Source organism: Alligator sinensis, unplaced genomic scaffold (assembly GCF_000455745.1).
Source record: "Alligator sinensis unplaced genomic scaffold, ASM45574v1 scaffold1244_1, whole genome shotgun sequence".
NCBI lineage: Eukaryota > Metazoa > Chordata > Crocodylia > Alligatoridae > Alligator > Alligator sinensis.
Window position 1 is genome coordinate 686,529 of NW_005842591.1, and position 23,134 is coordinate 709,662.

The 23,134-nt window shown below is 57.0% G+C and overlaps 1 protein-coding gene across 1 annotated transcript in view; it reads left to right on the plus strand.

The window, feature by feature from the left end:
* Positions 1–933: 933 nt before the first annotated feature.
* The window catches only part of RTN4RL1 (reticulon 4 receptor like 1), a 27,266-nt gene continuing 5,065 nt past the window's right edge, over positions 934–23,134 (plus strand). Inside the window, exon 1 of the mRNA XM_025214616.1 lies at positions 934–2,819. Within this exon, the coding sequence (XP_025070401.1) occupies positions 2,807–2,819 (13 nt within the window). The 5' untranslated portion in view covers positions 934–2,806. The remainder of the gene's footprint in view (positions 2,820–23,134) is intronic.

Below are 23,134 nucleotides of genomic sequence, written 5' to 3' on the forward strand. Positions count from 1 at the left end.
GTGACTTCAGGGCACCGCGGGGCCCTCCTCCTTGGGGGACTTAGTGACCTTCAGGGCACCGCAGGGCCCTCCTCCTTGGGGGACTTGCTGGTGCTGGCGCTGGCACTGTCCTTTCCAAGAGACGGTCTGGGAAGGGAGGAGATGATGCATCTGGCTTGCTGCTGCTGGTGCTGGGGAGCGTGGGGGCTCTCCTCGTGAGCACAGCCGAGCTGCGGCGGCCAGTCCCCGCTCTCCCGTTCAGGAGGTTTATGCAAATGAGGATTTTGACTTCCTTTCTGCTCCTGGTCTGTGGTGCCCCAGATACCAAAAGTGCTGAAGAGAGACATTTGTACGAGGTCTTGCAGTACATGAACACCAGCCATCTGCGCGGGTGCCGGGGGGGCCGGGAGACAAGGCCTGGGAGGAGGAGAGGGCGAGCGAGAGGCAAAGGGACCCGGCGTGGGGAGGCGTGGGGAGGCGGGGGTCACGGACACGGAGCTGCCGCCCCAGGGGGGCAAGGCAGGAAGGCTGCTCCATCTCTTCCCGCTTCCTTTCACACTTCTGATGCCTCTGAAATGTGCTAATGGGCTGGCTGCGGGAGGGACCGGGCTGCCAGGCAGAGGCAGAGGCAGAGGCAGGGCCGTCCCCAGGCTGATCCAGCGCTGGCTGCCTGCGCCAGCCTTCGAGAAGGGCCCGGGCCGCCAGCGAGGCTGGAGAAGGCAGGACGAGGAGCGTTGAGTAAATCTTCATTATGCAGAAACCTGCAGCCTTATAAGCAGCTCCTCCCGTGACATAAAGCCGCTTATTTACAACCCCCTACTCCAGCGCATCTGGGAAGCGAAGCGCGTCATTTTCCAGAGAGCACAATGCTGCATATTTCAGCGTCTTCTGAATTTTTTAGGTTTCCCTGAACTGTGCTAATGGGTTGGTGGTGGGGGGAGGCAGACGAGGGAGCAGCCCATTACCCAGCCTCCTCTGCTGTGGGCAGAAACCGCTCTCTGACGCGCAGCCCTCACTGCATTGCTGCTCTTAAAATATTCAGTGCTGTTGGCCACCGATTTCACAGCAGGTCAAAGCATGCCGAGTTAGCAAGAGGAGGCAAAGTGTGACAGTGAGATTAAACCCAGCCCAGCAGGGCCTGGCAGCATGCAGGAGCCGCACAGCCTCTGCCTCCCAGGGCGCGGGTGCGGGCGTGGGCGCGGGACGGAGAGATTAGTTGGAGGGGGCTGAGACCGGGAGGGCAGGCGGCACAGGCTGGCGCCCGGAGTCACCCACCTGGAACTGACCCCAGGATCCTGGCCGGCTCGCTCGGGCCCTTCCTGCTCCCAGCCTACGAGCTACACCGCCTGGGTGGTGCAATGCTGGCAGGGCTGTGGCCCGTGCTGCAAAGGCTGAGGGCCTCTCGCCACGTTTCCCCCTTTGCGGCGCGGTGGTAGCACTGCTCTCCCAGGACTCCCTCCCCGAGGGCTGCCCCAGCTCCGTGGCCAGCGGCAGGGCACGAGAGCGGAGACTGCCACGTCCCTCGGCAATGGCAACGGTAATCCTCAGCCCTCCTCTACCCTGACACGCTGCCTTTCCAAAGCGTTGCACAAACACAGCTAATGCTAATGATGAAGTGGTGGATTTACGCACTGAGAGCCGCGGCTGGACTCCACACCAGAGGGGATTACGGACTTGGATTTCGTAATTCTATCGCAGGCCCAGATTTCGTCCTGAGAGCATCAGCTCGTCTGTGGCCTTGCAGGAAACAGTCACGGCCAAAAGGAAAGGTGAAGGAAAAGGGAGGAATGTGTGTCGCCAATGACGGACAGCAAGAGGTGCAGAGAGCGTAGCACCCACGCACGGGCAAAATCCCACCGGGCCTGCTCACCCAGCACGGGCAAACCCACGGAGCCCGCACGGACGTTTCACGGCGGCCGTCTGGGTGCGTGCCTTGGGGGCAGAGGGTGCTTCCAGAGCCCCGGAGGAGCGTGGTGCGCTCTGGCTGCTGTCTTCCCGTCTGCATGGGGGCTTTGTCCTAATTACGCTGGATGCACGAACCAACGCAGGGAGCTCCTGCGCTGCCCGGCACATCCGCGAAGGCTGCACGACTCCAGCGGTCGGTGGACCAGCTCGGAGGGCACTGCAGTAACGCAGCATGGAGGAGACAGGGGCCTGGGCACGGAGCAGACCAGCGTCTAAGAGGCGGCACCATGCCCTTGCTAAGGGCTGGCAGAACTGGACACCAGGTGTCCGTGGAAAGGCCAAAGGCACCCGGGTTTCAATACGGCTTCTGGACTTCCAGAACAGTGACCGTAGTCAGACAATTGCCCTCCCGCTGGTGCTGGGAACTGGAGCTGGGCACCTGCCTCAGCAAAGACGGAGCACCTCCATTCTCACTGAAACCTGCCATCTCTCACTGCCTGTACACACGGCTTCTTTACCAGCTCCCTGTTAGCACAGCGTAACAGCAGAAAGTCGACAGATGGATTCGTCATGCACAGTTTCACCAGTTCCTTTTCTTAGCATGCACGCGTTGTTAGTTTTATGAAGCGGGTTCTTTCCAAGGGAGCTGTTGCAAGTGGCTGGGGACTTTGCCCTCACCCTTAGTCTAACTAGGGTCAATTCTTGGGGCAGAATTGCCCTCTGAGGATAAGATGCTGATATTTTGTGAGATTCCTGATAGACGAGTCGTCTGCATGTCATTTGGCCGTTTCTGCTCAAGGATGGGTGTATTCGATGTAAAACAAAACAAGTTACCCCAAGAAAACACCCAAATGCCACGTCGCTGCCTTCTCCTCCCCAAAGCGTGCTTCCATTAGCAGAGGTGACTGCACATGCGAGGAAAATGCAAGTGTCAGGTCTGTGGGCAGTAAGGAAGGGGATCACAGCTATCCCTCTGCATGGGTATTTGTGCCAGAAGTGTTTGCGTGGCTGCTTTAACTCTCCCGGTGGCATAGGGACCCTTCACCCTGGAGAGCGGGACCGGTGTCCTGTGGCTTGGGGGAGAGTACGGCTTTGTGTGTCACACTGTCCGGCACGCGGGCCCCTGAGGAACGACCCCCATAACAGCGAGGGCAGATTCACCTGCTGGCAGGGGCTGCTTTCCTCTTGCTCCTGCCCGTGAGAGTGCTGGCGCGTGGGCTGATAGATAAATGTTATGGTCCCTAATGCTTTTTCATCCTGGCTAATGCAATGGCATTATCCACTTAGATGTATAATCCTTTCAGGAGCCCCACTAATCTCTTGGCCTCCCTGCTATCTTGTGGCAGTGAGTTCCATGGGCAACTGATGCATTGCGGTTAAACAGGCGGCACAGATAGCGATTAATGAACGAGATATTTCAGGCTCCAGCTCCCGTGGATAATGTGCAAGCATCCACAGGCAGGACTGTATTGGCACAAGTCATTCACTGAATAACAAATGCACTCGTAAAACTCCTAGTCTGTTTGTGGATAATTCATGAACAGAGAAAGGGGCTACATTACTTGAATAAACTATTAGCTGTGAATAGTTCCCACAAGCCCTTCTCAAGACTCGGTTTCAGGCTGCGGTGCCGAGGGAGTCTCTGGAACTGGCACTCCTGCTCCGGAAAGCCCAGCCCTGAATTGAGTCCTATCCACATGGGCTCGGTTAAATGGCTTGCGTTTCTGGTGTTATTGTTTCTTCCCCTGGAAGTGCAGTCTATCATCTCCTACCAAAATGAGAGAATATATTCCTCACACCGAAGCTGCCTCATTCTTACCTGGAAGAGAGCGAGCGAGAGAAAGGGAGAGTGAGCGCTGGAGGAAGGAGGAGGAAAATCATATGTTATTTTTAAAAGGCATTTTGAGTGAATGTTGAATAGGGTTTGGGAAAATTGCCTTAAAGGCTTGTTCTCGGCAGGGATGTCGCTTTTCATGGAGCCCAAGTATTTTGAAACTTAATTGCACATTTGCACGGGCTAGTGTTTTTATTTCTCTCAGGTCTCTGAGGTGGTCTTTGAAGATTGCTGTCTCTCCATAATGGTTTTCTTTATCTCAAATAAATTCTGCACACCTGCGAGGAGGAGCTGCTTGAAAGAAATGATGTCGAAATTGGCTCTCGATTTAATAAATCTGCAAATGGAGCAGGAACGCAGGGAGACGATGTGACTGATGGGGCTTGTTACTCTTTTCTCCTCTCCCCCCACTCCTCTTCCATCCTCCTCTCCCTGTCAGATTAGCTCGGCTTAACCCTCTCCCCCACCAGGAGGGAGCCCCGACGTGGGCTGACCCCTGCCGGAGTCGCAGGCGATAGCACCGGAGACCTGCAGCCCCCTGTCTCTCGGGGCTGGCTCTCAGCCTCTCCTCTCCCCGCTTGCTCTCCCGAGAAGCTTTCTGTTGGAGGCTGCAGGTGATGTGATTAAATAGTCACCGGCCCTTTGACAGCCCTGGCATCGTAGGAGCTGAATGCACTCTTCCTGCAGGCGCCCTCCCCGCCGGGGCTGCCTTCTCGGCCTGGCCAAGGAGGTCTCCGAACGCTCCTACTTATCCGGATTTGCAACTGATGCTCTTCCTCCCCACAAAGACGCTGCTCAGCTTCCCCCCCGTGTCCTCGTGCCTGAGGGCAGGCATGGGCCCATTGCACGGACGCAACGGGGCTCAGTGCAGAGCCGGGCTCCAGTCCTGGCTCACACTCGCTGCGTGTGCGAGACTGGGCGAGGCCCAGGCCATCTCTTCCAGATACAGCCAGTCAGGTCAATGGCATCTGCCCCTGCCTGGGAAGGACCTGGAGGTCATTACAGGGCAGCAGTAGGTGAGAGGGAGCCAGGCGTGGGCTCAGGGCTCCTGGAGCAGCGGGGCCCCAGGGACAGCTTGGCACCTGCTTCACGAGAAGGGGAGAGCCGCAAACGCTCCCAGCCCGGTAACAAAGTCCCAGCCCAGCCCAGAGACCCCAGCAGCCCCTGGGAGTCACCCTCGGGCTCCCTGGCCCTATTACACAGCTGCATCCCTGCCTGCACTCTTCCCCCATCTAAATTAGGAAACACCTAAACCTCTGATTTTCACTTAGTGCCACGTGAAGGCCAAAAGTAGCAAGCAGACAGCAACAAACGGCACGGCAGGGGGACTGGGAGCTGGCAGTGGGTCTCCTTGCCCACCGCAGCGGTCACCAACTGCACTGCAAAGGGGGGAGAGCCCTCCGCCCCGCTCCCTCCCCATCATCCCGCAGCCGTCCTTTCCACTCGGGCAGGTGCAAAGCTGTGACTCCCCGTTCTTTGCACCTTGTGTCTTCATTTACAGCTGTGCTAAGTGGGTGTAATGTGCTGCCATCGGTGTGAGCCAGCAAAGAAGGCGGAGGGGGCACAGCTGCACGTTCCCTTTGCACAGGCGCAAACGCCGGCAGAAGGTACCAGACAGCGCAGAAGCAGAACCGCTGGGGGCGGATGGCTGGCTCCGTGCCAGCAGCCTCGACCGCGTGCGGAGCCAGTGCCCGCAGCTCAGGCGGGCCCTACCCGCAATCGAGAAGCCGGCCCTGATGCAGCCCCACCCCTGCCACTGCACCGGCGCTAGCCCCCGGGCCTCGGCCAGGGAGAGCAGCCCTGGGTACGGCAGGGTTAATGAGCACCTAGAAGGGTAGGGCTGGAAGAGCCCCCCAGGCAACCCAGCCCCGTGCCCTGTGCGTACAGGCAAACAGCCACCCGGAGACCCCACAACTGTGCACACGCCTGAGACACAAGGCACCCACGAAAAGAAAGCAAAGAAACCCCCTGTATCATGCTGCAGGCCAACAGCCGGGCAGAGAGGGCACCTGCTGCGGCACGGACGTGACCGGGTGAGCCTTGGAAAAGGACCTCAGGCCAAGCTGCAGAGGAGAGCGCCCCCACCCCTCCAAGTCTGCACCAATCTGACCCCCCGACAAGCTCCTTTTTGACCCAAACCTGTGGGTCCTGAGCAAAAGAGCACGGGACTCTCCAGACAGGTCCCAGGAGGTTAGGAGCGCGAGTAGGAGCATCGGTGCCTCCAGTGCAGTTCTCAGCTCTCCTGGGGCCAATGCCCAGCGCTTCAGAGGGAGCCGAAACCGCCACCGACCAGCCAACGCACCCCGGAGCCGGCAGCACCCTCCTAGCCCGTGCGGGCGACCAGCAGCTCTGCCACGAGGCTGCCAGATGCGCCAAGACAGAGTTCCCCTTCGCCCCGCCGTGGGGACAGTAAAACCTGAACGCGCGTCTCAGCGAAGCAGGTCGCGGAGCCAAGACCAGCCCTGAGCCGGCGCCTTCTCGCGCCCATCACCTTGCTGAGCTCTGCCTCCAAGCAAGGCAGGCTCCCTGCCCCGTGTCCTACACCCAGCCCGAACTCCAGCCCTGCCTGAGAAACCTCCTAATTTCCTGTCTCAATTTGACCGTGACCAGGTTGTAGACATTTGATCTCGACTACTACTGTTCCTTCCCTGCCCTGATATTAACCCTGCAGATCTAGTTGTAAAATAATTACTGATACGTCCCCTCTCAGCCTACATTTTGCTTAGCAAAATGAGCCCGTTTCTTTCTTCCTGTCTCGCAAGACAGGGTCTCCTTTCCCTTAGCCGCCCTGGTTGCCCTGTTTTGGACCTGTTTGATTTTCGATTAATCTTCTCTGAATAGCAGGGACCAGAACCAGGCACGATATCCTACGCGGGTCTGATCCAGTGTATTAGTGCTGAATATATGCGCTGGCGGAGACTCGCCCACTCTCCAGCCTCTTCCTCGTGTCGGACCTCCAACTCAATTTGCGCCGGGCTAGACCTTGACCAGGCAGCTCGAGGCAAAACGGATGTGTGCTTCACATAAACAACAGCCCTGATGCAGCTCCACCAGTGCAAATTTCTCTAATGTATGCAGGGCTGCAGACCGAGCGCCCAGACGCCTCCTGTCAGCAAAGTGTTACTCAGAGACAAATCCATGTGTTCCTCAGATACAACGCGCTCCCGGAGTGGAGAGCTGCCTTTAAAAGAGCATTTAAAGGTCTGTCATGAAATGTGAAATCCTATTTCTGCTCCGCTGTTGCAGCCGCCCGAGTCGGCGATGGAGGCTGCGCCGCGCGCCAAATTCCAGCCGCTCCAGCGCTCGCTCTTTACAGCCCTGCTTTGGCATCTGCTCCCAAAGAAGCGTGATGTCCTTGCGATGTAATTTTCTTTCCTTGTTTTAAAGCCTGTTTGCTGGGGAAGGTTCAGGGGAGAACTGTGAGGCTCCTGAAGGAGTCTGGAGCGCGCGGAGCTGTTTCGGGCTCGGGGATGTAATGGAATGGAGTTTGCAGCATGTTGGTTGCTAATACAGTTACTCTTGAAGGCGCCTGCAGCCTGCTGCTTCTTGCTGTTTTCCAGCAGCGGCGGTTTATCCTGCTAAGCTAAGCCATGCTGTGGATATCCGGTTCACCAGGGTATATGTTTAGCTAGCTCTCCATTTGAGAAGCAGGGCAAAGTATCAGAGAAATGCCTGCAGCAGAATTCAGTCACTCTATGGTGTGCCACTGCAGCGAGAAGAAACAAATCCCTTTATGATATGGCCAAAGCAGGCTCAAGGCAGTCCCAGCTGTCAGAGGGAGAGAAATGGACAGGCACAGAAGTACATAGACAGGTTAATGGCAGCTGCAGATGCACCGTAGTGCACAATTGGATTTTGTCTTCTCTACCTGGAGGGATCGGGATCTCGTCCGTCCGCGCTCTGGAGCGCTCAGTAGGCCTTTGCAGCGACGGGGCCGGAGCGGCTGGAGAAAGCAACAACTGTATGCAATGGCCAAGCCAGGCGCGCCTTTCCAGAGAGGCTGGACGTGGAGAAGCGATCCCGCGCATTTCGAGTCGCTTGGTTTAAGGCTCTGAAACTCTGGCGGTTTTACTCCCTGCCTGGGTTTTGTCCCATTTTCTTTTGTGGCACTAGTGACTTTGTGCTGTGGAGGCACCGGCCAGCCCAGCCTAGCTCACACTTCTCTCCTCCGAGCCCCGCGTCTCAGGGCCCGCCTGCACCACCTCCCCATGCACCTTGGAGCAGTGCCGCGTCCCGGGAATGAGAGCGCCGCTCCGGCCGCAGCGACGCCGTCTCATTCTGGGAACTGGCGCGCGTGGGGCAGGACCGAGCCGGGGCACCTCCCGCGGCACCAGCCTCGGGGCGCGAGGGCTCGTGAGAGCGCGCGGTGGCCCTGAGACGTGCTGCTCTTGCTCTCCTCTCCCGGGAGCCAGCAGCAATTGGCCACTCCACCGTCTCTGTTTCTTTCTCGTTCCCACTTCATGGTCTTAACCAAAACCCTCCACTCCCAGACTTGTAATTGTAGGGCTGCTGGCCTTGTAAACACTTTCATACGAAGCAATAGCCCTCTTTTTTCCTTTTCTGTCTCTCTGAATTGATTGTCTCCATTCATACTTATCTACCTAAGTATCTGTCAAAGTTTTTATACAATGCTCATCACCATGGTATCTGAACACCTTGCAAGAGTGAAAAAGAAAGTTGCCATTATAAAAATCCTCCCAGGATTTAGCTGCGTTCGCCGGATCATAATGTCAGTTAGCAAACAGTACTTCATGTTGTTCTTGCTTTCTTCCTCGTGCACCTCAGATTTCCGTAAAAAACACTTGGGTGCATTAAGACTCTTCTTAAAATCTTCATGTTGTTTACTATAGCACCCTTCTCTGCCTGCTCTGCATCCCGGGGCACACCCGAGCGATTCATGCGAGCAGACGGCGTCCTTCCGCCCCCTTCCTGGGCAGCCGGGCCGCGCCATGCCGTGCCGTGCCGCGTGCAGGAGCCCAGGGCACCCACGCGTGTCCGTGGAGGCCACCTCCTGCCCGCGCCAGTCCCTTGCTCCGCAAGCCGGCCCCTCTCTCTGTTTCCCAAGGACACCGGTGGACAAAACACAGCCTTTTCCTGGTATTATTAGTAAAGTATCAGTTCAGCGCTCGGCTCCATTAAATCATCTCCATTTATTATCAATAAGAGAGGCTGGAAGGAGAGAATTGATTGGGAAGGCTGCTCCACAGTCGGTGTCTACGTATCGATAATGACAGTTATTCTCACTGTCTGTGACATCATCTCTACCCTCGTGATTGAATTATGGGTTTATAATCTGCCTCCTGTCTGTCTCTTCCAATGATGCGGCTTTGGTCCATGCTGTGTGCGAGGCTCGGATGGTGAACTCGAGCTGCCTTAATTTAATAAGTAGCAGGCAGATAACAGACTCGGATAGCCGTGGGATCTCTGGCCTCTCTCTCCAGCCAGCAACCTACTGATTTCGGGTTGGGTGCTGGGAGGATAACCTCCATCTCTGTGCTTGTGCATGCTGGTCGTGCTCTCGGGTCCGCGGTGGGGCTCCGCTCGATCCCTTCTGAAAGGCTTCTGCTGCGGCTTTTCAACCCCTATCAGCACCGAACATGCTCAGAGAGTGACCTGCGTGTCAGTATTCGCCATGCCAGACCAGAACACGCGTGTTTACAATAGCTACATCTGATGCAGGGCTCGTTTCCGCCCGGCAAGGGCTGAGCTTACAGCCTCGCCTCTGCCGTGGGATTTCAGTGGCCCACGGGCAGCCCTGTCTGGCCTGTCACCGGCGGTGGAAGGACATGCAACATGGCAGCAGCTGTGTTTGATCTGATGCTTTCTCGCGCCAACGTACGAGACGTTGCAATTAGCAAAGGGCTCACGCATACGGAGGTTCAGTGGGAAGAGAGAGGCTCCAAATGAAGCCTGAAAGGTTATTCCAATAAGAGGCAGTCCACTTCGCAGCTGAGACCAGTTCCTTGGGAGTCTCGTGGACGAGACGGGGGTGCGCACACAGTTCGGCATGTGCTGAGAGGGGGCGAGTGGAAGCAGGCAGCTCAGCTGAGGAAGCTTCCTGGTTTTCAATGCATCTGACACCAGGGCTGCCGCTCCAGACTGCTTCCACGAAGGGGCTGCTCCGTGTCCTTCCAGAGACGCTGATGGCTTCAGAGCATTTTGCAACCGCTGCTTTGTAACCGCACCAGAATCAAACACGCCTGATAAGAGCAGCTCAATATTTACTGGAGTGAAGCATATCACAGGGGAATCAAAGCACAAGGGGGACAGGGCCCCGGCGCGCCGCAATGTGTACCGACTCTGCGAGCACGGGAGGGTGTTTGCACAAGCACAAAAGCACCGCGCGGAGATGGGTGAACCCTGCACTCCACCGCTTTCCCGGGAAGCAGTCACTGCTGCCTTCCCAGACTGCTAGCATGACACAGGCTTTGGCAAACTCATTCTGTGGATTATAAGATGTGAAATGAGTTCTGTGGCATCCGTGAACCCCAGAGGTTCCTAGATTGTTTGCTAGATGACTTAATAAAAAAATATATATATATTTATTCTGCAAATCAGGCAAGAGGCTTGTGCAGGGAGGCTTTACAGAAACTTCTTTTCTGAAAACAATTCTGGTTTTTCAATGGATCCTTGTAGTGTGGAGAATCTGTTGTGAGTCAGAGCAAGAAATTATAGGAGGGAGGGAACAGCTCCTCCAGTCCTGGCCTCTCCAGGTAGGAGCAGAGCTGGCATTGGCTCTGCCAGCAATAGCTTTCCCCAGCACAGGGCCCAGCAGGGACGGGGTAAGGGTCCGTGGAAAGATGCTTCATTTTCAGAGGAAGAGACCAAGCTTTGGAAAGCCAACGTGGTCAGTGGGGGTGCCCCGAAGGTCTCCCCAGGAGATGCACGTGCTCCTGTTCCCGTGCCCGAGCCACGCCAGGGTGTTGCTGTCAGCCCCCCGTGGCTCTCTGTGGGTAGCTGAAAACTACCGACTGCCTTTCGTAGATTAGCGGGTAACATTTAGCGGTGGGATCTATTCACATTGATTTGGGGGGAAAGCACTTGTTAACGTCCAGGTCTGCTCAGCGTCAGAGAGATGGGAAGTCTGCTTCTCTAAGCCAGAGCCAGAGGAGGCCCCACCGACAGCCTTTGGGGGCTAATGGATCTGTGTGTTTAACAACATCCTGAGTCTGCACAGCAGCAATGAAGAGCGATTTATTTTCTCCAGGAAGGAAGGAGGTTTGGCTAATTAGGAAGTAATGAAGGCCCTGTAAAAACAGCTATTGATGAAGAGCCAGTCAGGGAGCACTCGGGAAATGTGAGCAGACACAAATCAGCGGGGCGGGGGGCAGGACGCGTCCCCCCATAGCAGGGAACTGGCTGAGCCGCCGTGCGTGGCTGCAGGGGCTGCCGCGCGCGCTTGGGGTCCCAGCTGCTGCGCGAGGGCCTGGGTGTCCAGCACGCAGGGCGGGATCGGGGCCCTGTGAATGATCTCTGCGGCGTCCACGTGCAGCGGGTGAAGGGCATCCTTGCCCCTTGACATAGGATAAGGCTGATCTCCAGCGCGTCCTGGCTGTGCAGAGCACTGGCGAACCCCTGCAGAAGGGCAGAAGGGAGCAGTGCAAAAGCACGGGTCGGAGGCACCTGCCAGCCATGCGACTCCCAGCCTCTCGCCTCTCTCATTTGGGCGCCATGAGAAATGGTGCAGGGACGCTAGCTGCAGAAGAGCTTGTCGCCTCTCCACTCCCAGCCCCTCTCGCCAAGGCTGTTTATAAGCAGTAGTGTTTAAATGCCTTTTATGTGGTGACTCAAATGATGAAAGGCCCAAAAATGGGACTAACAAAGACGAGTTGTACTTCAGAATAAAATACCATGAAAGCGGCAGATGCTGTCGTAAGAATAAATTGTATCAACAATGATCAGATGGGGAGTGAAAAGTCAGAATGGAGCTGTTCCCTCTTTCCTGTTTCCAGCAGCAATGTCTGGGTCCATGAATCCAGCCAAAATCAGGTAGGAAGAAAGGCTTGTCTGACAAGGCTTTTCAAAGCTTCCCGGGAGCCTCTGGAGATGATGTGGCCACTTGGACAGGAAAACGGAGCCCCTCAGTTTTAATGAGCTTTTCAGCTCCTTTCCTTTTCCCTTTTGCCAGGATTTTTCCTTTAAATAAAACTATTTATTCTGTTTTTAACTCTGCAAAACGGGCATTTAAGCCACCGGGCGAGGAGTCCAGGGCTCAAATGCTGCTGTCACTGGGATGATTCAGATTCGTTGCGGGTTGCCATGAACGTGTTTGGGCTGCAGCTGGTGCTAGACAGGAGCTGCTGGGCCTGAGATCTGCTCTGGACTCTGCTCCACAAGCCTCGCGCACGCAGCCAGGCGCGCGAGTCTCGTCCAGGCGGCTGGCATTAGCGATCAGGACCGCAGCGGGAAAGGCAGTAGGCCTGGCAGGAGGGAGGGGCAGATCCGCACCTGGCCGCCTCTTGCAGACCGCTCGGCAGGACCGTCCATCCGGGGGCCTGGGGAAGGAAGGCCGCTGGCACAGGGAGGTGGAGCCCTGGGCTAGGCAGCAGTTTGGGAAGCAGGAGAGATGAACGTCCGTGTCAGGCACCTGCCTGCATATCCCTCGGCAGATGCATTGCTCCTGAAATGGCATGCTCCTTTTCCAGGTGGGTTTTGCATGGCTGTATGCTCTCACTTGGACTGCTTGCCTCTGTCTCTGGGGAGAAACCCTGCCACTGAAGACGAAGGTAGGCAAGGGCAGACGTGAGACAGGCTGGGTCTCCTCCCGCAACTCGACTGCAGCAGGGACCTGCGCAGCGTGCAGGTGTTTCCTGATGGGATCCTTTCCCCACGCACAAGTGCATGCACACACCTTTTGTTCACTGAGTGCAGCTGGCAAGTCTTATTGCATTCCCGATTTCCTGGCGGAGGGCACATCAGTCCCGCAGTCAGGAGCTGCTGGAGAAATTGATTTGAGAGGGGCTGATGTCTGAACTCAACATCTCTTGCTAAAGCAGTCAGACACTGGCGTGCTTGGCTTTACACCAATGCCAGGTCTCTGTGTGCCTTGTACTCACTCCCATTACCTAGTGAAGAAGGGAACACAGCAGGATTATAATGGTGTGGTGAGAAACAGACTCAGATGAACGTGAAGAAAAGGGACTGGAGTCACGTGAATGATCTCCGTGGCCTTGCTGGAGGGTACGCAGCATCCATCGGCAGGGCCCGCGGCAGGAGTCAGGGGCCAGGAGCTGGAAGGTGGGGGCCGGGGAGCCGCAGTCAGAGGAACGAGGAGCCGCTGCGCACCTGTTACAACTCTGTCCAGCAGAGCTTTAAATTGCAGGCACCGCGCTCCCCTCCACCCCCAGCTCCTTTCAATCTCGGCTCGGCTGTTCTGATCTAGGCCAACGCAGCATTAATAGGAGTCATCAATCCAGGCTTCGGTGGTGACCACAAGGTCACAGCCACTTCTAGCAGCGCCTTCGTTTGTGTACAGACACTTCGGTCCATTAGTACTTTTCTTAACCTTCTACTTTTGTTTCACAGCAACAGTATCTCCTGCCTCGCAAAGTGCATGGCAGAGCACGTGGGCTGGGAGAAAGCTCCCGTTTCCCTCCTTTTGAAAACTGCCTACAACTCTCCAAAGGCCTTGAATCCCAGGGTCAATACCCTTAAGCAGCTGCTGCCAGCCCCACACCAATTCTCCTGCACCGGATACAGCAGTGAGGCCACCGTTGCTCATGCCAGCCCAGTGCCCATCAGTCGGTGCCCAGGGCCAAGCACATTTGCAGTTCCCTTCCCAGGTCCCCAACACTGCCCTCCATCACACCAGGTCTCCCCAATCTGCACTCTGCATGTAGCTTCGCAGCGCCGTATCCCCACTGCTCGCCAGAGGAAACCCATCAGGGAAGCAGCCGAGCGCCCGCGGCCCGCGGCCCGCGGGAAGGGCTTTGGCAGGGCTGAGCGTGGCAGGGCCGCTATTTCCCAGGCACGGCTACAAGGTGCTCTCGGCACCCAACAGTTCCCAGCCCGCCAGAAAGGGCAAGGGATTTTGAAGCCCAGGAAGAGGCGGGTTTTATTCTGTGCAGTAGTAATGTGCGCGCATAAGACGCAGAGGACACACCACGCATCAGCGAGGGCATCCCTGTAGAAGGAGACAACGCGGTCCATCCAGCCTGTGGGTTTCCTTCGAGCCGCAGCAGGAAGCCAGGCAAGAGAGGGAGGGGAAGGTCAATGCCGAGGCCTAGAGGGAGGCTGAGCAGATTTCAGGGTAATGCTGTTTTCTTGATTCTGACAAGGGAAAGGCTAATCTGCATCATTGACATCGCACAACCACTTCACTGCCACCTCGCGCTGCCGGAGGGACGCCAGCCACAAGGACAGCCCAGCCCGCGAGTCCGCGGGCAGCGCTCAGAGCAAGGCACCATTGCTGCCTTGCTGGACAGAGTGGAGAAACCCGGGACCAGAGCGCAACGTGGCAGTGACGCCTGCCCGTGTCTGCAGGCAGCCTGAACCAGCAGCTCTGAGAGAGGAACGGCCGCGGTCGACTCGACGAGCTGTGCACCCTGAAACCCAGCGCCGGCAGCGCACGTCCGCTCGTTAGCCATTTTGCTACTGATCCTTTTGACAGAAACAGCCCCGCCTGTGCTCATCCCGCACTGCCCGCCAAGACCCTCCGCACCAAAACCCCGGCTGCCAACCACCGCTGCTCCCCGAGAACCTGCGGAGCCAATTCTGCATCAACACCAAAGTCTAACACACTCAGTTCAATATTAACACAGGGGCTTCTGCACTGATCTTATTAGTCGTGTTCATATTGAATTCACAGCAGCTTTGCAAAATCTCCTGGCACCCAGATTTCAGTGATTTCACAAAGGATTCAGGTCCGACTCACCACACAATACGCAGGCCTGCGTCTACACAGACACAGGCCACCTCTCGCAGCACCAAGTAATAACCATAATGATGCTAAGTGCTTATCTAGCACATCCTATCCTCACATTAGCTAATTAAGCCTACAACAGCCTTGTGAGCTGGGGACGTATTATCCCCATTCTACAGGTCACAGAAAGAACGAGGTGATAGCTATTAACATCCCTCTGCTTTGTAACACCACACTGTTATGAGGCCTGTTTCTGCTTTGAAGGAGCTGAGCACAAGGCAGGCAGAGGCCTCTCAGCAATGCCGGCTGCTGGATCACACGGCTCCTGGGCCCTCGTGGCCGCACGCCCCTTTGGAGGGAGGAAGGCAGAGCCCAGCGTGACGCTTGTCCACCTCGATGCTCTCCTTCCGCCAGAGGGAACAGGCCAGGGCTCGGTGGCAACGGGGACTGGTGCCGTGCTTCTGTCATCGGACACACACGGGGCCGGTCAGTAAAGCAGAGGGGCTGGGAGCTGGTCAAGACAGCGCAGCGTCACGGCAGAACCACACTGCGAGACATCGCTGCAGCCAGGGCACCGCAGGGCGGGTGCATGCGGAAGCAGCGTCCTCATGACCGGTTGCATCAGACAGGCCCAAATACCCTCTAAGGGCTGCCCGCCGCCTTGCCCCTGAACACCCACTACCTGATGGGGCTCAGAAAGCACGTCCCCTGGGGGCGGTCTGTCTGGGCAGATGCTCTGTGAAGCTTGTCCTGAAGCCTCTGCATTTGCCGTGGTCGCGGGGGTCCGGAGCCAGGCAGACGGCTGGTCCCAGCGGCAGGGCGACTCCTCTGCTCCCGGAGCCGGGCGCACGCCGCTGCGGGCATCTCCTCGCCTGCAGCGTGGCTCTCCGCGCTTGCACTTGCCTCTGCTCTGAAGCACTTCTCACCGAAAGGAGGACCCCCGGGGTCCCGCCCGGGGAACGAGCCGGTGAATCTGCCTCCTCCGCTTGTTAGCTCCTTCCGCACGAGACTTGCGTTCGTCCCAGATGATTTGTGTCGTTTCACCCGTCACTGTTTTGTCGCCACACCTGGGAGGCCTCAGTAGCTGGTTGCTTTGTGAAGAGAAGGATCCTTATCGCTGTTCTGCATGAACTGCTTTGCATTTCTGTGGACGGGAAGGAAAATCTCATCACCTCAGGTTGGGAGGGAGTTGAAGTCGCTGATGATTTCCCAGGAGACACAGGTGGACAGACGGTCCATTACGCTGAAGTCCCAGTGCATCTCTCTCTCCTTGGGGAGCATTACAGCTCCCGTCTCTGCGCCCTGTCCTTTCCTCCCAGCCGGGGAGGCACGCTGTCCTGCCGTGGGCCGTGCGCAGCCCCAGCTGCAGTCCACCTGTGCTGCTCCTGCACTGGCTCGAGAGGCCACAGCACCGGGCCTTTGGCGCTCCAGCTTTGGTGGCGCACCGGTCCCAGATCCTGAGCCCTGCGTCCCAGGGTCCTGCCCAGCTCGCTGCCAGGTGGAGTCCCAGCCCAGCGGGGCGCGCGGTGCCATGGCCAGGGCAGTGACAGGAGGCGCGGGCAGGGAAGCCCTGCCTGGGGCACGCTCCTGGCCGTGCTGTCCCGTCCGGGGAGAGCAGGGGACACGCTTGAGCAGTGATTTTCAACCTTTTTTCACCTGTAGACTCCTTTGGAAATTTTGAATGGAGGCGCGAGCCCCTCTGAACTGTAGGTGCGGGCATTCACATACTGTTGATTGATCGCAGTCATCTTTCGTGAACCCCTTAGACAGTCTCCGGCCCCCGGGAGTCCATGGACCATGGGGTGAAATGGGCTAGGGGATTATTCCTGGCCTCACCAGCCTGCCTCCCCGAGCAGTTGAGGCAGGACGGAGCAATCTCCCGACGGGACCCCGGGGACTCGGCACACAGCCACCGGACTTGTGCTCCCAAAGACGCCAGGAGGCCGCTGGCCGGGCGGCCCTCCGGCTTGCCATGCGCAGGGCGGGGAAGCACAGCGCGGCCGTGAACTCCCTGCAGCTCTTCTGGGGAAGGCATTCAAGGGAACCACTGGAGCAAGCAGAGATGAAGATCGGCTTCCAGCTGCACTCTGCACGCGAGCAGCAGGCCGGCGCCTCGCTGGGGAGCGGTCTCAGAGGACAGCCCCGGCTCCTGGCTTGCACGCCACCGCGCCGCCCTCGGGCCGTCAGCCCCGCCGCGAAGCCGGGCCGCAGAGCTGGTCCGCAGCAGCGGAGGCAGTCCTCCTCGCCTCGCCTCGCCTCGCCACCCAGACCGTTGTAGCAGAAAGGTAAATTCCAAAATGGGGTTAAATGAAGACAAAAGATTAGAAGAAGAAAAAACACTCTGCGTTCTCTCCGCTCCCTGCATACATTAGCACTGAAACAAGTATTTAAATTAAACGAGTTTCCATATCTGAGTTTCCAATCCCACAGTCAGTGCTGCCACCGGGCTTCTTTTTTTCTATTTACTCTAGGTTGAAGAGAGAGGGAGAGACAAAGACAGAGAGGAGCGCTAATTAAACAGGGAGCTCCACATTAGGGTACAAATCCTTTGGACCTCCAGACACCTTGTCAAGGTCTGTAGTTATTTATCATTTTGCAGGGCGGTTTGTAGCTGCTGCCGGAGCCCCCCGCACCTGGGAGGGGCTGGGAGCAGCTCTCCGGGTGGATTAGTGTGCTGGAAGCGTTATTGCTTTCCTTCACTGTGAATTCGGGAGCGATTCCCTGATGGCTGCACTCTATATAGAAGTGAATCGGTGCTAATTTGTTTTTGAGGATCACACATCCGCCAACATGAGAAAGACAATCCTGACTTTCAATGTATGCTTCCAGCCACTGTTATGGCAAACAATAGCAAATAAACAAGCCAGCCGGTCCGGACCTCCCCTGGCTATTAGGCCAGATTTGGAGAATTGCTGCCCTGCAACGGACTTTAATTTCCATCACTCATGTAAATTTATGCCACCCACTTCCAGAGCCGCGTGTTTTGCTCTTTGTCCGCAGGTCTGTAGGCACCGGGCTCTTTATATTCGCACCTTGACGATGTCAGGCGGAATTACAACTCTGCGCTCTCTCCCAGCAGTGGCCTGCCACTGCCCAGATGGGCTCACGCCACGCAAACGCTGCCGCAGCAGTGCCGCGTGCCCACAGAGCTCCCGCAGCACACGCTTCCACTGCAACGTGCTTCTCGGCCTGGAGCCGAGTCCTGGGGCGCTCTGGTCTCCCGGGACAAAGCTCCACGCAGCTGCGGGGCGCCGGCGGGAACCGGCTTGCGGCTCCCCCGCGGGCCTGTCCTGTCCACCTGTTGCTTCTCGCTTCACTTTCAGTCGTAAGCAATGAGGGGCGAGGGGGAGCCTTTGCTTCTATGGCTCGTTGGTGCAGGGCGAGTGCGGGGCAGCCCAGGTCTCCCGACGCTAGCGCCGCACAGGCAGGCCGTGGTCAGTCCCTTTGCCCTGGAAATGACCTGCTTCGCAGGCAGGGACTTTGAGCCGGGAAAGCGAGATGGCATTTTCACAGGCACTCGACCCAGCAGCTCCCTCCTCAGCTCCTCGGTGCAGCCCAGAGGAGCTGCCGAAACACAACTCGTGCTTTCTCCCAGCGGCAGGCTGCTCAGGGAGCGTGCGAGTGGAGTGACAGCAGCGGAGACGCTGAGATCCCTGTGCTTCCTGACGCCCCTCTCGCTGGCACGGAAAGCCACAGGGATTGAGTATTTGGACTGAGCGTCACAGAGGAGAGCGAGCACGAAGGCTCTCGTCGCAGCTCCCTATTCCAGGTTGCCCTTGAGCTTCCCTGCCGCTGAGACTGGGAGCGAATACATGAGCGAGCCCATCGCCCTGGGGAGACCACACACCTGGTGCAGGGCCAGCTGCCTGCCCGGCCACCTCCCCTCTTATCCATCTGCGTGGTTTGGAGGGACAGAGCCTGTAGGGAGGGCAGAGGGCCCTGCTGAAATGAAAGACAAAGCTACAGTTTCAAGCCGAGCTATTGATTTTTGCATTATTACACTAAGAAATTTATGGTCTGGTTTAGAAAGGCAATAAGAGACAGCGAGCAAGTTCCGAAAACTTCCAGGTGACCTTGGCCTTGACCTTGAGAGAGGGGGAGGAGCAGAGGAAGGCTGAACGTCCCCACGCAGGGCGAGCAAAGCCAACGCAGACCCCTAAGCCACTTGTCCTGGAGATGCTGTCCTCATTCAGGCTGGCAGAGGAGAAGGTTTTACCTCCAAGCAGGCTCTTGCCTGGCGTGGGAGTGCTGCCCGACAGCACCGAGGCTACCTAGCACCCAAGCAAAGCAATCGCCCTCCTGCTGCTCGGCAGCACGCCCCTCCTGTTGGAAGCACCGATAATGTCCTCGGAGCTCCTGGGTCTTTGTCATTTACTGCCTGCCTGCAGCACCGCTAATGCACCGCAGAAGGCTTGACTTCCGTCACTCCCAGCAGGAGCAGCCTTCTTGGCACCGGGCTCAGGGCCGTAGTTGGTACGAAGGCGACTGCTGCTGTGCGGCAGGGAGCCTGGACGCAGGCAGTACAGCTTGGAGCAAGAGAAGCTCAGGGGCGAAGGCAAAGGGCAGGAAGGATGCCAAGGGGCAGAGTGATCCGGGGCACCGGTCACTCTGCATGCATTGACCCCCAGGTGTTCGGTGCGGTGGCGGGGCTGCCCTCAGCATGGCCGGAGCAGACTTACGGCAGGCGCTACGAGTTCCTAGAGGGGTCCTGGTTGCTAAACCTCGTGTCATGATCTCAGGTTTCCTCCTGACTTCTTAGGGGGTGCTTTCCAAGTGCGTTGTTTTGCACATGTTCCTTCCAAAAGTCTCGTACGGCGTCCTTCCTGCTGCGTTCCCTTGCGATCCACTGCGTCTGGGAAGGGAATTCCCATTTTTAGAGGGGGGACAGGGGCATAAATTAGGCCAATAGCCAGACATGCGCAGTTCCGAGTAGCAGGTAAAAAGCATCCTCCTGTTCCTCCGCCCCCGCACCCCAAAATAACCCTGACATCATGCTCCATGCCAGAGCTGCGTGGAGCCAGTGGCCTCCAAGTTCGTCTTCTACCTTTGAGGTCACAATTGCCATTAAATCACAGCTTGCCTAACCAAATTATACAACAACGAAATTATCTCCGATGATTTTTATGTTGCTGAAATGTTCCAGAACCGCCAGGGTGATTACGGGGGGATTGGAAGCAGCTGTCACTCCATCAGAAACCATAATTCTAAGCAGCTGGAATCTGTCAGTTATTTATGACACCGTTTGCAGAAAATGATGAAGGTGGATGGGTGGCTGGCACCGCTCGTCTGCATCGCGCCGCGCGCAGGAAGGGCACCCCAGCGCCAGGTCCTGGCTCCTGGCTCGACACGCAGATGCTGCAGCGAGGGAGCGCGCTGAGCCCGGCCTCCCTGCAGCAGCCGCGGGGCTCGCACGGCACCCAGACGACACGGGTGGCACGGCGCTGCGTGGCGTACCCCACTGCCCTTGCTCCGCCAGCCAAAGGCAAAGCGGTGGCCTGTGGGGAACGTCACTGTGGTGGTGGCAGGCTGGGCCAGAGTTGTTTGCGCTGCAAAGAGGTATCTGCCGAGCACAGCGCCAAGGTGCCGGTGTGCGAAAACACCCCGATGCCCAGTGCTTTGCTAGGCGCAGGCCACCTCTGCCGCTCGCTTGCTGCCTCTCAGACGGCGTGTGGAACAGGCACTTCTGGAGCTGGCGCTTCCGTCGGCCGCTGCGCAACCGTCCCTTTCTGGGTCAGTCTCCACGTTTCAAAGCAAACGCTCCTGCAGGCTTGAAACCCGGTCTTTGTCTCTATCCTAGAAAGTTTGGTCTGACAGAAACAGTGTTGGGGAGATGGGAAATGTCTCTGCAGCATGTCCATAGCCAGTCAGTGAAGTTACACCAGGTGTGAATTTGGCCTCAGGCCTGATGACTAAGCTCCTGCCTCCTTGATAGCCCCGACTGCGAACAAAGGCCCGGTGCTTTCCCCCACTTGCAGCCTGTTCTAGTTAAGTATTATTATTTATACCACGGAGTAGCTATAGATGGTGTTTTATAGCAGTAAAATACATAAATCGACAACCAGACGACTAGGTCCTTGCCCTAAAGAGCTCATAAATCTAACAGCACGATCAAGACCAGTAGCACACAGCAAGCAGTCCACAGCACGGCGTGTGGATGCAGCCAGCCTAGACAGGTCTTGCAGAGCAGAAGTTTTAGGAGGAATTTGAAGGGAAAGCTTGCCAAAGGTAGAGGCAGAACCTGGCCTCGGAGACCAGGGTTGTGCCCTGGAAGCCCCCCACGTCGGCTGCCTGTGAGAAGCATAAATGTAGGCGAGGCAGCCTGATGCAGCGAGGAGTCTGCAACGGCGCTCAGCCGGGCTGCATTCGCGGAGGCTGGACGGAGGCGGCGGAGGCACCGGCACCGGCACCCTGCGCATCCCAGCCGCTGCGGCTCTCCGCCAGGTTAGAGCCTGCTCTGCACGGCACGAGCCTGAACAGGGCCGTGCCTGGGGCTGAGGCACAAACAGGGGAGCACAAAGCCGAACACCCCCACAGACACCCCGCCGGAGGATTTTCCCCTAGCGTGCTCCTTTGGGCTACGGGCAAGCGAGACTCGGGGGCGTCTGAGCTCCAAGGCCTCCAGGTGCGGGGCTTGCACACAGGAAGCCTGCCACGGGTTTGGGAGCACCTGAAGCCCCAGGCTGAAGTCTGGGACGGAGGATGCTGGGCGGTGGTAGCGCCGCGCGGACTTGAATGACTGCGTTCTGCCCAGCTGGTGGCATTCGGAACGGATTTGGCTAATTCGGCCCGAGACACTAAATTAAAAAAAAAGAAAGAAAGATGTAGACAGAGCAGAGACGCGGCCAAAGCAGAGCAGAGACAGCGCAGCGTCTCTTGGGGACCGCTGGCTCTGCTCACCGGCCTCCCAGCCCTTCTGACCCCTTCAGCTCCAGCACAAGTTCAGGCTTACCACGAGATGCATAATGGGGTATAACAACTCATCCAGTGCTGCATATAGCAAGTCCTTATTCATTAATAATGCATTCAGGAGGAGTGATTTCCACTTCCAATAATAAGGCTGATACGATAGAAACTAGCAGGTAATGAAGAACATTTATAATGATGTTAGTCTAATAATGAGTGTAATACCGTTAAAAGTAAGACTGCAAGCTGGACACATCCAAAGATAAATTATTTCAAGCATCCATTAACTAATGCCTAATTAATGCCCAATTATAAGAAGCTATATGGGAAATAATCTGGACAGCCCAATGAATTCACTCCAGTCAGGAAGATCACAGTAAAAACCCAAGCGAGTGCAGAACGAGACCATGAATGGAAATGTGGGGTGGAAACAACGCGGTGGCTGCGTGTAATAATAACAGAGAGACGCCAGCCAGGTCGTTGGCATCTTTACCAGTGTCAGCAGTGCTGCATTTTCTTAAAACGCTTAATTAAAAGGTTTCCGCAGCGTTTTTCCGTTCAGCTTTTCAAACTCTCCCTACCCGTCTACTTTTGACACGCATGCCAGTGACACTCCATCTGCCTCACAGCTTTTGCTGGAGGAAGTTGAAAGGTCTGCACTCAAGATAATAGAAGGTTTTTCAGCAAGTTAATCACATTCTGACTTTCTGCAGAGGAAAGAAGGTCCCAGCAGGGGACTCGGGCTCCTAAAGAGCAGTTGTTCTGAGCCGTGGTCAGCGGTGGCCCTCCCAAATGAAGGAAGGGCTGTGACACGCAGGCTACTACGCAGCAGTGGAGCCACGCGACAGGTCACAACAGCCTAGCAGGATTTATGAGATAAAGGGCTTAATAGTTCCCACTATCCACTTCACTGGTCCTGGGCTGCCCACCTCTGGATTTAAGTCTGGGGCCCGCTGATGCGACCAGGCTCTCACCTATCGCACGGTGACGGCGGATAATCACAAGATGCAACGAGCAGAAGTTACTGCCGTCTTCAATTGTTGCTGTCAAGGTGTAGTTAGAGGAAAGGTGCCCGCTTTCCTCTGTACAAACCCTATCTGTGCTGCTAGGCTCCTATTCTGTGCCTGTTTCCTCAGCACCATTCATACAGCATCAGTGCACATTAGCCCGACACACACCTCCTCCCCCAAAACGAGCTTTGGACCACGCTGACTCGCATCTATCTGGTCGTTACAGGACAAGCCTGACTCTTGGGCAGTTTCTCAGCCCTGTGCAGGTGTTTTCAACACTGCCACACGGGCTGACACCGCTCCACCCATCCACGTGGCAGGGGAGAAGGGGCCGGCCCTGGCGCAGCGCTAAGTGGCCTGTGCCGTCATCACCAGACACGTTATCCCCCACGCTGCACAAATGCACCAGCAGTCTTGTTAGCACGGAGGCAAACGTGTCACGGGGCTGTGTGCTGAACTCTTGCTTTTAGGCACCGAGCAATCCTCCGACCCGCTGCTTGCAACGGGGAGGTGGTTTCCCGAGCCAGCCCCTTCGGCACGGGCCCTCGCACCAACCGGCGTCGCGGGGGGAGCACGCCCCAGCGATCGGTGCCTGGGAGGACGCTGCTAACAAACACGGAGTCCGAGCACGTCTCCGCGGCT